Source organism: Typopeltis vanoorti, chromosome 18 (assembly GCF_054136105.1).
Source record: "Typopeltis vanoorti isolate ZY-2024b chromosome 18, IOZ_Tvanoo_1.0, whole genome shotgun sequence".
Classification (NCBI taxonomy): domain Eukaryota; kingdom Metazoa; phylum Arthropoda; class Arachnida; order Uropygi; family Thelyphonidae; genus Typopeltis; species Typopeltis vanoorti.
In genome coordinates, this window is record NC_143566.1 from 60,351,413 (window position 1) to 60,364,514 (window position 13,102).

At 32.7% G+C, this 13,102-nt stretch overlaps 1 protein-coding gene across 1 annotated transcript in view; it reads left to right on the forward strand.

Annotated features, from left to right (window-relative positions):
• Positions 1-13,102, forward strand: part of Skp2 (S-phase kinase-associated protein 2) — a 105,741-nt gene that overhangs the window by 44,784 nt on the left and 47,855 nt on the right. Inside the window, exon 5 of the mRNA XM_090408421.1 lies at positions 6,445-6,503. Within this exon, the coding sequence (XP_090264547.1) occupies positions 6,445-6,503 (59 nt within the window). The remainder of the gene's footprint in view (positions 1-6,444; positions 6,504-13,102) is intronic.

Below are 13,102 nucleotides of genomic sequence, written 5' to 3' on the forward strand. Positions count from 1 at the left end.
GGAGAAGAAGAATAGGTAGTTTGCATTCTTTTTGGGTGATACCATTACTATACCATCAAGAGGAGTTAGTAAGTGCAAAGGTTGTACCTAATGGCTCTGGAAAGGAAGCATAAGGCCCAACTGCAATTTGAACAGGAGTCTTCACTTGGCCATTTCAAAATCAGATTTGAATTTGTCCATAGATTTTTTTTGCAGTTATTGTAAACTACAGTACGTGCTTAATGTGAATCTGGAGTTTTGGTCCGGAGCCATCTGTGATATGATGAACTTTTTCTTGTAATATTTTGGCATACTTGATGTCTTAGTTACCAGAATGGAACTTCCATTTACAGTGTATTTGGGAGAAGAGTTAGTTGAGAAATGTCAAGGTGGATAACGTAATTTTTTGGTGTTCAGATGGATAGAATGGACTATTTGTGTTGTTTGCTAACAGTGCCTCAGCATCCTTTGGTCGATTATTGTAACTGGAGAAAGGAGCCAGTTTGAGCTGTGGATGTTAAAGTTCCATTCCCAAGGAAGATTGTGTATTAGCCAAATTGTGTAAGGTGCAGTTTGATCATTTGATGTGATGTCAGTTTTTGAGGTTACTAGGTAAGGTAATGCAGCCTACACCAGATCTGTTAATCTTGACAGATTAACAGATCTGTTGTAGATGACAGTAGTGATGCATATCATTTGTTGCTATTAAGGCTGTGAATATGGATACGAAAAAAAAATTTTTTTTGCAGATAGTATTGATGTTTTCTTTTCTTTTCTTTCTTTATTTTGTTATATTTAGGAGCAAAAATTTTTGGAATTAAAAAAATAACAACTATTTTATTATGTTATGCTTCATTGAATGCATTGGTGTTAATGCCTTTGGGTATATGAGATTAAGTTTTGTTGCAACATCCTGTGTTTTGTATTTCAGCCAAACTAGCCAGTCATATGAAAAACTTCTGTGAATGGTACACTGAAAAAATTGGACCCCCCCCTCGTCTCTCTCTCTCTCTCTGTCTTGGCCCATTACTTTGATAGACAAAGCCAGTTTATCTTTCTGCAGTGACTGGAGATGTGGCATCTTTTCCTTTAAGGTGTTTTAAGCTGGTCTATCGAAGAATGAAGATTAGGCTTTGCTAACTAATACATGGATACAGTATATGATAGCAATAGAAGATCATGTAGTTCTTGTCACTATTTTCAACAGGAGCTAATGTTTTATATCTTAAAATGTTTATCTTATTTGAATGATTGTAAAATATCTGTCTGTTCTATCCATATATGTTATAGTTTTCTGTAGTTTTAGATCTGTTTGTTAGGTGTCACTAAGGATGGCAAGCAGTTACAATATTGTGAGAACTGTAGGGCTTATTAATTAAAGTAGTTATTGTAATATTATCAGAAATAATTTAAATGGAACATTTTGTTTGTGTAATATATATGTTTCATTTTCAGCCATGTTTAAGGATTGTCTTCCTTACAAACCATAACTAAACTGTAATGGTTATAATCAAATAGAATAGAATTTTGTTCTGCTTCATTATAATCGGAAGAAAGTATTCGGGTTTCTTGATAAATCATATTTCTCCAAAGAGCTGCAGGTTGATACTGTATATGAGTTAAGGAAAGTGACAGTTTCGTTTTCAGCCATGTTTAAGGCTTGTCCTCCTTACAAACCATAACAAACATAATGGTTATAATCAAATAGAATAGAATTTTGTTCTGCTTCATTATAATCAGAAGAAAGTATTCGGGTTTCTTGATAAATCATATTTCTCCAAAGAGCTGCAGGTTGATACTGTCTATGAGTTAAGGAAAGTGACTACTCTTCAAAAAAAAAAGGGGGTATATTGTTTGCTTCTGATACATGCTAAACAGTTATTGTGCCAAGGCAGTCACGAAAACAAAATTAGAATGATTACACCATATAAGAACTCTGTTAAGGAGTGATACTGAAGCTTATTGTGGATTATATATTATTTAAGAGGGATAGAATTAGGGTGAAGAAGAAGAAAAAGAATCAGTGACACAGAACGTGTAATAAACAAGGAAAGTTTCACATGCAGTCCTTGAACATTCATTTGCCTGTCTTTTCAGCAGCTGCAAATAGCATCCGCAACTGCATGGCAGGTTCTGAAAAAATATTTACATCTGAATGTGCTGTAGGTGCTTCCATAGCACATTTACAAGGATCATAATCAGGGCTGGATCAATTGTCAATCCCTACATGTCATGCAAAAAAATTTACTTGCCTTGCCCAAGACCCCTCCCCCCCCCTTATTTTTTTAATGGAGTATGTCCCAATAAATCATAGGAGTTCCCAATGATTAATAGTGTGGAGTTTTTTTTATTTATTTATTTTTTTTTTTAAATTAAACAAAAATATTCTATTTTGTCCAGTCTGCAGTTACCATGGGTGAGTGTATTTCTCAAGTTCTGGTTATAATAGTTGCTACACTTTGGTTAGAATGAGCTGATATAAAGCTAGAACATTTTACCTGAAAGTGAGTTAGCTAGTCACATGTTGAGGTTGCAGGGTTTTTTTTTTATTTTATTTTAATGTTTAATCTTTAGAATCTTGTTTTTTTTTTTAATCTTTATTTTATTTTATTATTATTATTTTATCCTGCTAAACAGCCAACTGGCTATCGAACACGTAGTTAACAGATTTAATATACTAGTCTCCCAGCATTGATTGCTTTGGTCATTTGGTCATAATTTTGACCAGCCCTTGCTGAACCAAAGCACTACTGATTGCAGAACTTTAGTTTTGCATTTCTTCAAGTGCTAGTGATTGAGAATAACATTTTAACTTTTGCTTGAATTCTATGGACACGATAGTAAATGACAGAACAATGACATCTAAGTTGGTGATGACAAAGCAACTTTTCATCCATAAAGTAAGATCACTAAATTCAACCATTGAATTTATGCCCTACAATCCAAAAATTTCTTTTCATTATGATCATGATTCCTTGAAAGAATACATTCCCTGAAGGCAATGTATTCTGTACTTTGTCAGAGCATCAAGTTTATGGACTGTTGTTCTATAAATCAACTTTTCATTGATCAATAAAATCAATAATCAAAATCAATAAATCCATTTATTGCATTTAGGCCTTACAATCCAAAGACTTCTCTTTTTCTGGGAGCATGATTCTCTAAAGGTGAATATGTTCTGTTGTGACATAATGATTAGAAATATATACACGTTAGCACAAGAATAATGTTTTATTTGCCAAATATTTCATTCTGAATATTACAGACCATCTTCAGTGGCTACATAGGAATAGTTTTAAAAAACAAAGTGGAATACGAACAATTGATCGTTCATACATAGAACGCGCTGCGTGATGTCATATCACTAAGTATTAGAAGAGTAAACATTTAAAAAAAAAAATTAATTTAATGTGTTATCCTGATTAAACTTTCTCAAATTTTTGATATAGATATACAGTCATTACGATTTAAGTTAGGACATTGAAGTAAGGCCTCTACACTTTCTTTAAATAAATGTTCAAATTTGTAGCGATATCTGCATAGGAGAAGAGTCTTGGACTAAAGGATGTTGTGGTTTGTTTCTAATCCAGATTTCTCAGGTTTGTTGTGTTGAATTGATGATTGATTCTCTTGAATTCTTTTTTCTATGGAACGTCCAATTTGTCCAAAGTAAGAAAGATTTCAATTACAAGGAACTTGATACACACTAGGTGGAGACAAAGTTGAGTGTTTATTTTTAGATGAAGGAAACTGGATGGATAATTTGTTAAAAGGTGTATAAGTGGCTATTAGATCATATTTCTTTAGAATTCTCGAAATTGGTTCTAAAATCCCGGAAATGTAAGGAATTGGAACTCGACATATTGAATCTTGGTTGTTCTGTGTTGGTTGTAAGAATCGAAAAGATGTTGTGTACTCTTTTTGGAGAAGCCATTTAGTTTCTTGTGATGTTTGATAGTTGAAAGTTCCTTCTGTAATAAATGAGAAGTTGAACAGTTAGTTTTTACTTGTCGGATTAAACATTTTGTGACTCTTGTTTTTTGACAAGGTTGATGAGCAGATTCTTTGAGAATATAATGACCTGTGAAAGTTGGTTTTCTGTAAACTGTTGTTGTAAGAATACCAGAAGGTGAACGGATGAGAAGGACATCTAAAAAGGATAACTTGTTGTCTTTTTCAATTTCCATGGTAAACTTTATACGAGGAAATATTTAGCAAATTAAACATTATTCTTGTGCTAATGTGTATATATTTCTAATATGTTCTGTATTTTGTCAGAGCAGAAATTTTCTAGATCTCTATTTTTTGCTAAGGCTACCATTACTGGACCACCAATCTGGATATGCTGAAGGCCTATCTGTAACCATAATTGCTACAGGTTATTTTGCAGGTGCTGAGATTTCAAAAAAATGGAGCTCTCCTCTCTCTCATTGAGAAGCATGTGAACAAGCTTTCAGAATGAGGAAGCTGGTCAGAGAATGCATTACCTGCAAAATAATCTGTATCAACTGTGATGACAAGTGTGTGTGAGAGCGAGAATGATTAAGGAGTGCAGAATGTAGTCTTGTATTTGAATAGCATGTTCATTACAAGATGCAAAGCTCCTATGGGTCCAAGGGGTATTTCACTTTATGCATGTGAATGTCAGAAGCATTAGGAATAAGAGAGAAGAGATTTTGGCATTGGCTAGTTTAACTTCACCAAAAATTTCAGCATCAAGGAGACTTAGATATAGAGGAGGGTATAGTTATAGGATAAAATGCACAGGTTATTTATATTTTCAGTGAGGATAAAGATAACAGGATGGAATAATTCAAGAAAGAAAACTCATAGTAAGGAAGGGCTGTAGGAGATAGAATCTTGGAGAATTCAGGTAATCATTAATGTGCTACAGAACTCTTTGGCCATTGTTATTTAATTTATATATTAATTATACTGGAAGTTTATTTATTTATTATTATTTTTATATCATTACCACATGAGAGGCTTTGAGGCATATGCTGTGTGTAGTCTAGGATTAAGAGCAAAGTGATTGATGGGTCGAAAATATATGATAGAAATTTATAAAAGAGATTATAGGATTAATGCAGAAAAAGTTTTTCACTTCATAAAAATAATTTAGAGAACAAAGAGTGACTTCTGAGAGTTGTATAAGAGCAGAATTAGCAGGAATGTGAAGACAGTTTTTTTTATTATTATTATTTATTAGAGAGTGATGAGTGGAATGCATTGCCAGAGGTGGTTTTGAATACTTTAACAGTGTATGAGCAAGAAGAGGTATGGTTGTATTGTGGGCCTCACAAATGAATTTTAATGTACTCATATAATAATAATTCGTGGTGAGATTGGAGAAAGCGTGATGCATTCTTATGGGATACATTTGATGTTTTGTTATGGTATTTTTGTAGTGGTGTTGTCTTAATTGTGCATATGTCCATCTTACAACTCACAATATTCTATAATAAGTTCTTAACCATATTCAAGGTTATGATAGAATCAGACTAATCATACCATTTGCAGATCATATGAACTCTAGTTTCATCACTGTTTTAAATAGAATGAAAGGATGATTCTAGAAGAATATTCTACAGATATGTTTTGCTTCCAAAATTTGAATTTGTGAAGAAATTGATTGTCATGTGTGGTTTAGTGGTAATAGACTGAGATTAATTTCTATTTATTCATTGATTATAAGTAACATCTATATTGTAGGATGGTCATATGAAGATTTATTCTTCGGGTTAATGTCAAAAGTCACATACATTGGCAACTGTTGTCTGCTCACTCAAAGCTTGGTCCTTTATTTTCATTTCCAAGTGTTTTTGCTTCTGCAAAAGTTTGTATGTTAAGGAGAACTTGAAAAAACAGCTAGTAGTTATCTTTGCAAAACAGCCTTAATATTGCACTAATGTTATTCTGCACATCTGAGAAACAGATGTGAAGAACAGTAGTAGTAAAGTCTTCTGCACAAAATCAGGACTACCTATATCAGAATCACCAATAGAGAGGTGTTTTTTAACTATGCCTTAAATCTGACAATTTCTTTCTGTGTCTGAGGTGCCTGTTATAATAAAGTACTGTAATCTGATAATGTGTGTGCCTGACAAAGATGAAATTACTTTAATTTAATTTTATTCATTATTGCTGTATAATTAATCCATTAAGCTACAAATCGATGATTATATTTTGTAAAACCTTACAATTTTTATTTGTATTCATTTGTGGTTACTTCTCTGAGAAAGAGATCTTGGTTTAAATGTTTTTTGTGTTTTATTTTAGAGAAGATTAAATGTTTAATCTTCTCTAATAGATCAGATTCCATAAAAAAAATGAGAATATTAATAACTTATAAAGCAGAAGTTATCCATAAGCTTTTCTTAAATTTCAAGTGTTTATACATTTCAAAATTTGTTTTCTGATGTATGAATGCATAACATTTTTTTAACTTATTCCTTTTCTTTACAGGTAAAATCTCCACTGTTTGTAGACTTTCACTCTGTTGTTAAAAAATACACTCAGCAAAGGTAAGCTGTTTTTTTTCCTTCAAAAGTTCAGTTTATTAAGTTTCACACCACTGCAGTTCTTTGTATTTGATTACATATTCTCATTAAAGTTCCTGGCAAGTAAGTTATCTTCTGCTCTTTTTAGAAAATACAGAGGAAAAAAAGAAAGAAAGAAAACAAAGCTTTATGTAAAACTAGCTAAACAAAAGTCACAGGACGACATTGGTAAGAACATAAATAAATATCAGGAAGGTAGCATAACATCCTGGAGGCCATTGAAAATACTTAGAAATGGAGTAAAGAGCACTGGAAAAAAAAAAAAAATCACAGATGATAAAGGCAATATGAAAACTGAAAATAAAGATATTCTAGATGTCTGGAGTAATGACTTTGAAAGCTTGCTAAATGAGAGAAGCAATGACAGCATGGTGGTTGATATCACTCAAGAGGAATGCAATCAGGAATACATCTCAATACTTGAAGTAAAAAAAGCCATCATAAACCTGAAATGTGGAAAGGCAGCTGGAGTAGATGATATTCAACCAGAATTGCTCAAATATGGAGGTATAAAAGTTTTACAGTGGCTGCACTGCATAATTCAGAAGGCCTGGGTTGAATTCCAGATAATTGGAGTAGTACCCGTCTATAAAAAACAGAAATAAAACTTATGAGAATTGCAGAGATATTTCCCTACTGAATGTTTGTGATAAGATTTATGCAACTACACTTGAGAAGAGGTTAAGAAAAATTGAAGAAGGGAGACTTGGAGAAGAACAAGATGGATTCATGCCGAATAGAGGTTATCAGTATCAAATTTTCACTTCAATACAAATAATTGAGAAATTATCATCATGGGAATATAACAAGATCTCTTTAAGTTTCGTGATGTGGAAAAGGCATGTGATAAGAGAAAAGCTGTTCAAAACACTGCAGTTATATGGTGTAAATGGGACATTATATTGAGCAATATACATAGTCTATATTTAAGTCGTAAGTCAGTAGTTAGAAATTGAAGAGGTACAGGAAAATGATTTGATGTTAAATCAAAATCCCATTATTTCTTACTTTTATTCATTATCTCTATGATTCACATTAAGAAGGAAAGTGGTATTAAACCTGATATCAAAATTGACGATGTTAATCTCAACTCTCTCTAGATGCAGATGATGTTGCACCTCTAAAGAAATCCAGTAAAAGTGTGCTGGATTTCCTGAGTAAATCAAATAACTGCTGGAATAAATTTGGTATGAAAATCATCAATAAAAAGACAAAAACAATTAAAAATAGGTAGAAACATTGACAAAATCAACTGCATCTTGAATGGAATACATGTAAAAAAGACAAGTAAAACCTTTCAGCTATTTATGCAATTTTTAGTAAAGATGGCATATTAAATATGGGAATAGACAACAGAATTAACAAGGCTGGTATAGTAGAAAGTCAACTGAATAAATTTATATGGAATAAGAGAAATTTGTCAAAATGCTAATTTAACTGTATACAAGACAGTGTTCAAACTAATTTATGTTAAGGAGCTGGGTTATAAATAAGATACTTGATAAAGACTACAGATATGAGAGTTCTGATAAAGATTATGGGTATGAAAAGATGGCATTGATAGCAGTATCATATTGAAGATATTAGGAAAGATCTTTACATTGTCAGCATTCAGGAATTGTTAGTAGAGTTAATCTCAGGTGGTATATAATAGGAGAGGAAGGATTTGCAGGGCAAGTGTTCTTTGCCAGGATGGTAAGTCTGACCCTTATGAAGACCAAATCTTGGGGGATTGATACAGTAAAATGTGCCTTATAGGACAGAAATATGAGATCTGATAATGGTGGAGTAGTGATAAATAACAGATTAATTAGGAGGAAAATTGTCAATAAGTTAGTAAGGATGTAACTTTTTCATGTAGTACTATCATATCTTGTGCATCCCTGAAGGTACATGTCAGGAATTTGATGATGATGATTATTGTTCTTTGTTCTTATCATTTTCTGAATGTATCCTCAATGGATATTCAGAATATTATAATAGCACAATGTACTTTCACCTGTCATTACTAGCTTTCTATCAACTTTTTTTCCCCTAATTAATCTTCTAGTTATGAGATCTCTGATATAATCATTTTATATTCTGTCTTTCCAAGTCATTACTAACAGCATTCACCCAAATCTTGCCATTCCTTTGTATCCTGTATCAACACATTTTGATGATCTTTTCTTGTTGGTTAAATGCCAATCATGTCAAGTTGTTTCCTAATATATTCAATTTCAGTATCATTCTTCAGTTGATAGATGCCGCTGTTTATTTTCTGTAATTTCTGTCTCCAGGCTCTTTTGTTTGTGGTTTCTTTCAGATGCCTAAGTTAAAATAGTTTGAACACTGTCTTGTGTACTGTTAGTATTTTGCCATGATTTCTCTCTTAAAAACAACTCTCAGGGACCACAGAATAGTTTGTTATATTGAATTGTATGTTATAGTGAATTTCTTTTAGCATTGTATATGTGTGCTTTTGGTCAGGTTTCTCTGTAGTTATAGTGAACTTGTTTGTTATAACAGTATGTATACTTTTCTGAATGTCAACTGTCAATTTATTGAACTGACTCCCTGCTATACTAGTTTTACTTATTATTTTATGCATTTCCATCTGCTTAAAATTTTGCCTGGATAGCTGAAATGTTTTTCTTGTTTCAGAACAGCTATAGTTTTTCATGTTTGCTTTTCCTGGTTGTCTTTTTATTGCTGATGTATACTAAATTTAATTTATTAACCAAACTACTGCTTTGTTACAGCAGTTATTACATTCTATTAAGAAGTCATAAACATGTATAATAAATTTAATCATGAGTAAAAGATCATCTGCACAGCAGTTATTACATTCTATTAAGAAGTCATAAACATGTATAATAAATTTAATCATGAGTAAAGGATCATCTGCACAAAGCAAAGAATTGAGTTTAATTATCTGATTTTTGATATCATGTTTAATACTATGAGCCTCTGCAACTCAGTTGGTATAGATGATCCCTTTGGGTGAAAAGTCCTGGTTTGAATCCCATCTATGAAGTGGAATCTTTATCAGGCCTTTTCAATCAAATGGTGAATTAGAGGGTTTTTCTACCTGGAAAATTGAGTTTCATCCCTTAGAACTGCCAAACCAGCCCTATGAACACACAGTTCTACAAACAAAAAAAAATACCCTTACAGGGATGCAGCAGAGGGATGTTGAGCTGGCTGCATTAAACTGCCTAAAGCTCCTAATCTGGGGACTTAATCTGTCTTACATGAATGAGGAATTTTTGAATAATATTTTCCTTAATAACGTGATCCATATAGTTGATCCGTAATAACAATAGACAGTATTTGTCCCTGTCTTATACCTGATTTTACATCAAACCATCTTGCTATATATTCTTTAATTCTAACTGGTTTAATAGATTATATATCATTCTGTATAATGTCCCACTTACTCTCTATGAGTGTGTAGTCTTTTGAACAACTTTTCTCTTGCACCTTGTCATATTAAATATTATCATCATCATCAAATTCCTGGTATATACCCTCAAGGGGTGTACAGGATATGATAGTACTACATGAATAATTTACATCATTACTAACTTCCTATCTACAATTTTCTTCCAAATCAGTCTGTCAAGACTCCAACATTATCAAATCTTATATTTCTGTCTTCTAAGGCACTTTTTACTGTATCATTCCATCTATATCTTGGTCTTCCTCTGGACCTTTTTCCTGCCAACCTTGCAAAGAACACTTGTTTTGCTAATCTTTCATCTCCCATTCTGTTTAAGTGATCATACCACCTGAGATTAGCTCTGCTAACACATTCTTGGATGCTGACAATGTCAAGTTATTTCCTAATATCCTCGTTTTTAGTATGACATTGACATTGATGCCATCTGTTCATGCCCCTAATCTTTCTCAGAACTCTCATGTGTGTGGTCTCTAGTCTTTGGTCAAGTGTTTTATTTCGGACCCAGCTTTCAGATCTATAAGTTAAAATTGGTTTGAACACTGTCTTCTATATACATAAATTAGCCCAAACACCAATTTAGTGTTTGGGCTAATTTCTCTCTTATTCCATTTAAATTTATTGTTGACTTCCTACCATACCCGCTTTGTTGATTCTGTTGTCTATTTCCATATTTAAATTACTATCTTCACAAAAATCGTGTCTAAGTAGCTGAAATGTTTTACTTGTTCTATAGGTTCTCCATTCACAATGTAGGTGATATTTTCAATGTTTCTGCCTATTTTCTTTGTCTTTTTAATGCTGACCATATCTTCCTTCATACTATATCTATTACAACAGTTATTCAGTTTAGTCAGGGAATCTTGCAGACTTGTAGTGGATTTATTTAGAAGTATAACATCATCTGCATAAAGCAGAGAGCTGAGATTAACATCTCCAATTTTGATATCAGTTTTAATACCACTTGCCTTCATAATGTGATCCATATAGATAATGAATAACAGAGGAGATAATGTACATCCTTGTCTCACACCAGATTTAACATTAAACCACTTTCCTGTACTTCCTTCAATTCTAACTGCTGACTTACAACTCAAATAAAGATTAAGTATTACTTGATATAATACTCCATTGACACCATATAACTGTAGTGTTTTGAATAGCTTCTCTCTTGGCACCTTGTCATACGTCTTTTTCAGATCTACAAAACTCAAGTACAGATCTTTGTTATATTCCCATGATTTCTCAACTATTTGTCGTAAAGTGAAAATCTGATCCTGACAGCCGCTATTTGGCCTGAATCCAGTTTGTTCTTCACCAAGCTTCTCTTCCAAAATCCTTCTCAGCCATTTCTCAAGTATACTTGCATATATCTTACCAGGAACACTCTATAATTCTCACATTCAGTTTTATTTCCCTTTTTATATATGGGTACTATGAGAGCTCTACTCCAATCATCTGGAATTCGTCCCTCTGTCCAGGCCTTCTGAACTATGCAGTTCAGCCACTGTAAGACTTTCATACCTCCCTTACCTCCATACCTGAGCATTTCTGGTCACATATTATCTACTCCTACTGCCTTTCCACATTTTAGGCTTTTGATGGCTTTTTCTACTTCAAGTATGGATATGTATTCCTGACTGCATGCCTGGTCAGTGTTTCTTACCACTGTGCTATGATCACTGCTTGTCTCATTTAGCAATTTTTCAAAGTAATTACTCCATGCTTCAAGGATATCTTTTTCTTCTGTTTTCATGTCACTTTTTTTTTCACTAATTTTTCTTTTCAATAATTCCTTTTACAGCACTCTTTCCTCCATTTCAGAGCTCTTCAACAAGCTCCAGAATATCTTGCCACCTTTTTGATATTTATTTTCTATGTTCCTGCCAAAGTCCTTCCATGATTTTTGTTTAGCTAGTTTTACACAGTATTTAGCTTTCTTATATTTGCCTCTGTATTCTCTAAGAGCACAAGCTGACTTATTTGCCAGAAACTTTTGATATGCTTTCTTCTTTTCTTTTACTTCCTGTGAAAAATCAGGACTCATGGAGTTCTGATTTTTCTATCCTTGCAGACAATCTAATCACATGCCTCTCTGACTGAATTAATCAGTGTTTTCTTCAGGGCTTGATATTGATTCTCCAAGTTGGTTCCTGTTCTCAAACTCTTTCATTTATTCTTCAAAAAAAAATCTAGTCATTAAAAAATCCAAAACATGTAAAATATAAGCATAATAATTTTTATAAATTGCATTAATCTTCTCAAGCTCTTTCAATTTTTTCTTGATTAATATTTGTGTATTTTAGTCTCAAGTTCACATCTGAGAGCTGCTCAACTTTTATTCGCTTTAAAACTGTCTTTCATCTTCTTCTTTTCAATATGAAATTCAATTTTATCCTGCTCAAGACTAAATGGTGATCACTTCCAATTTCAAACCCTCTGTACACTGGTGTCCTGCACCAGGGAGAAAACACACTATCAACAATAACATAGTCAATGAGACTTTTCTTATTCCTTGCTTCCTCTCTCCATGTGAATTTGTGCACATTTTTATGTTGGAACATGATGTTAGTAATTAACCGTCCATGTCCTGAGCAGAAATCCAACAGGTATTTGCCATTATTATTGGCTTTGATCTTTTCTCCAAATTTTCCCAAAATATTTCTGTATGTCTGACAATCATTTCCTACTCTGCTATTTAGATTCCCAACAAGGGAATCTAAACTTTTTCCTTTTTCATTGTGTCAGTTGCTTTCTCTAAAGTCTCAAAAAATTCTTCCACTTCTACCTTAGTATAACCTTCTGTGGGACCATAGGCACAAATAAGTCTCATTGTCCAGTTCCCCATTCTCATATTTGCCCACATCACTCTACTTGAAACTGCCTGCCATTTAAGAAGATTAGCCTCATATTTAGTGTTGAATACTACGGCTACTCTTTCTTTTCTTTGACTGTCATTGCCTGAATATAACATTTTGTATTTATTGCTCAGAAAGATGAAATATTATTATATTGAAAATGAAACATGGAACAACTTTTGTTTATCTTTAAAAATATCTATTATTGAAATAAAGCATTGAAATGAATATTTCAACTTATTTGTTAATTATACATATTATTTTGA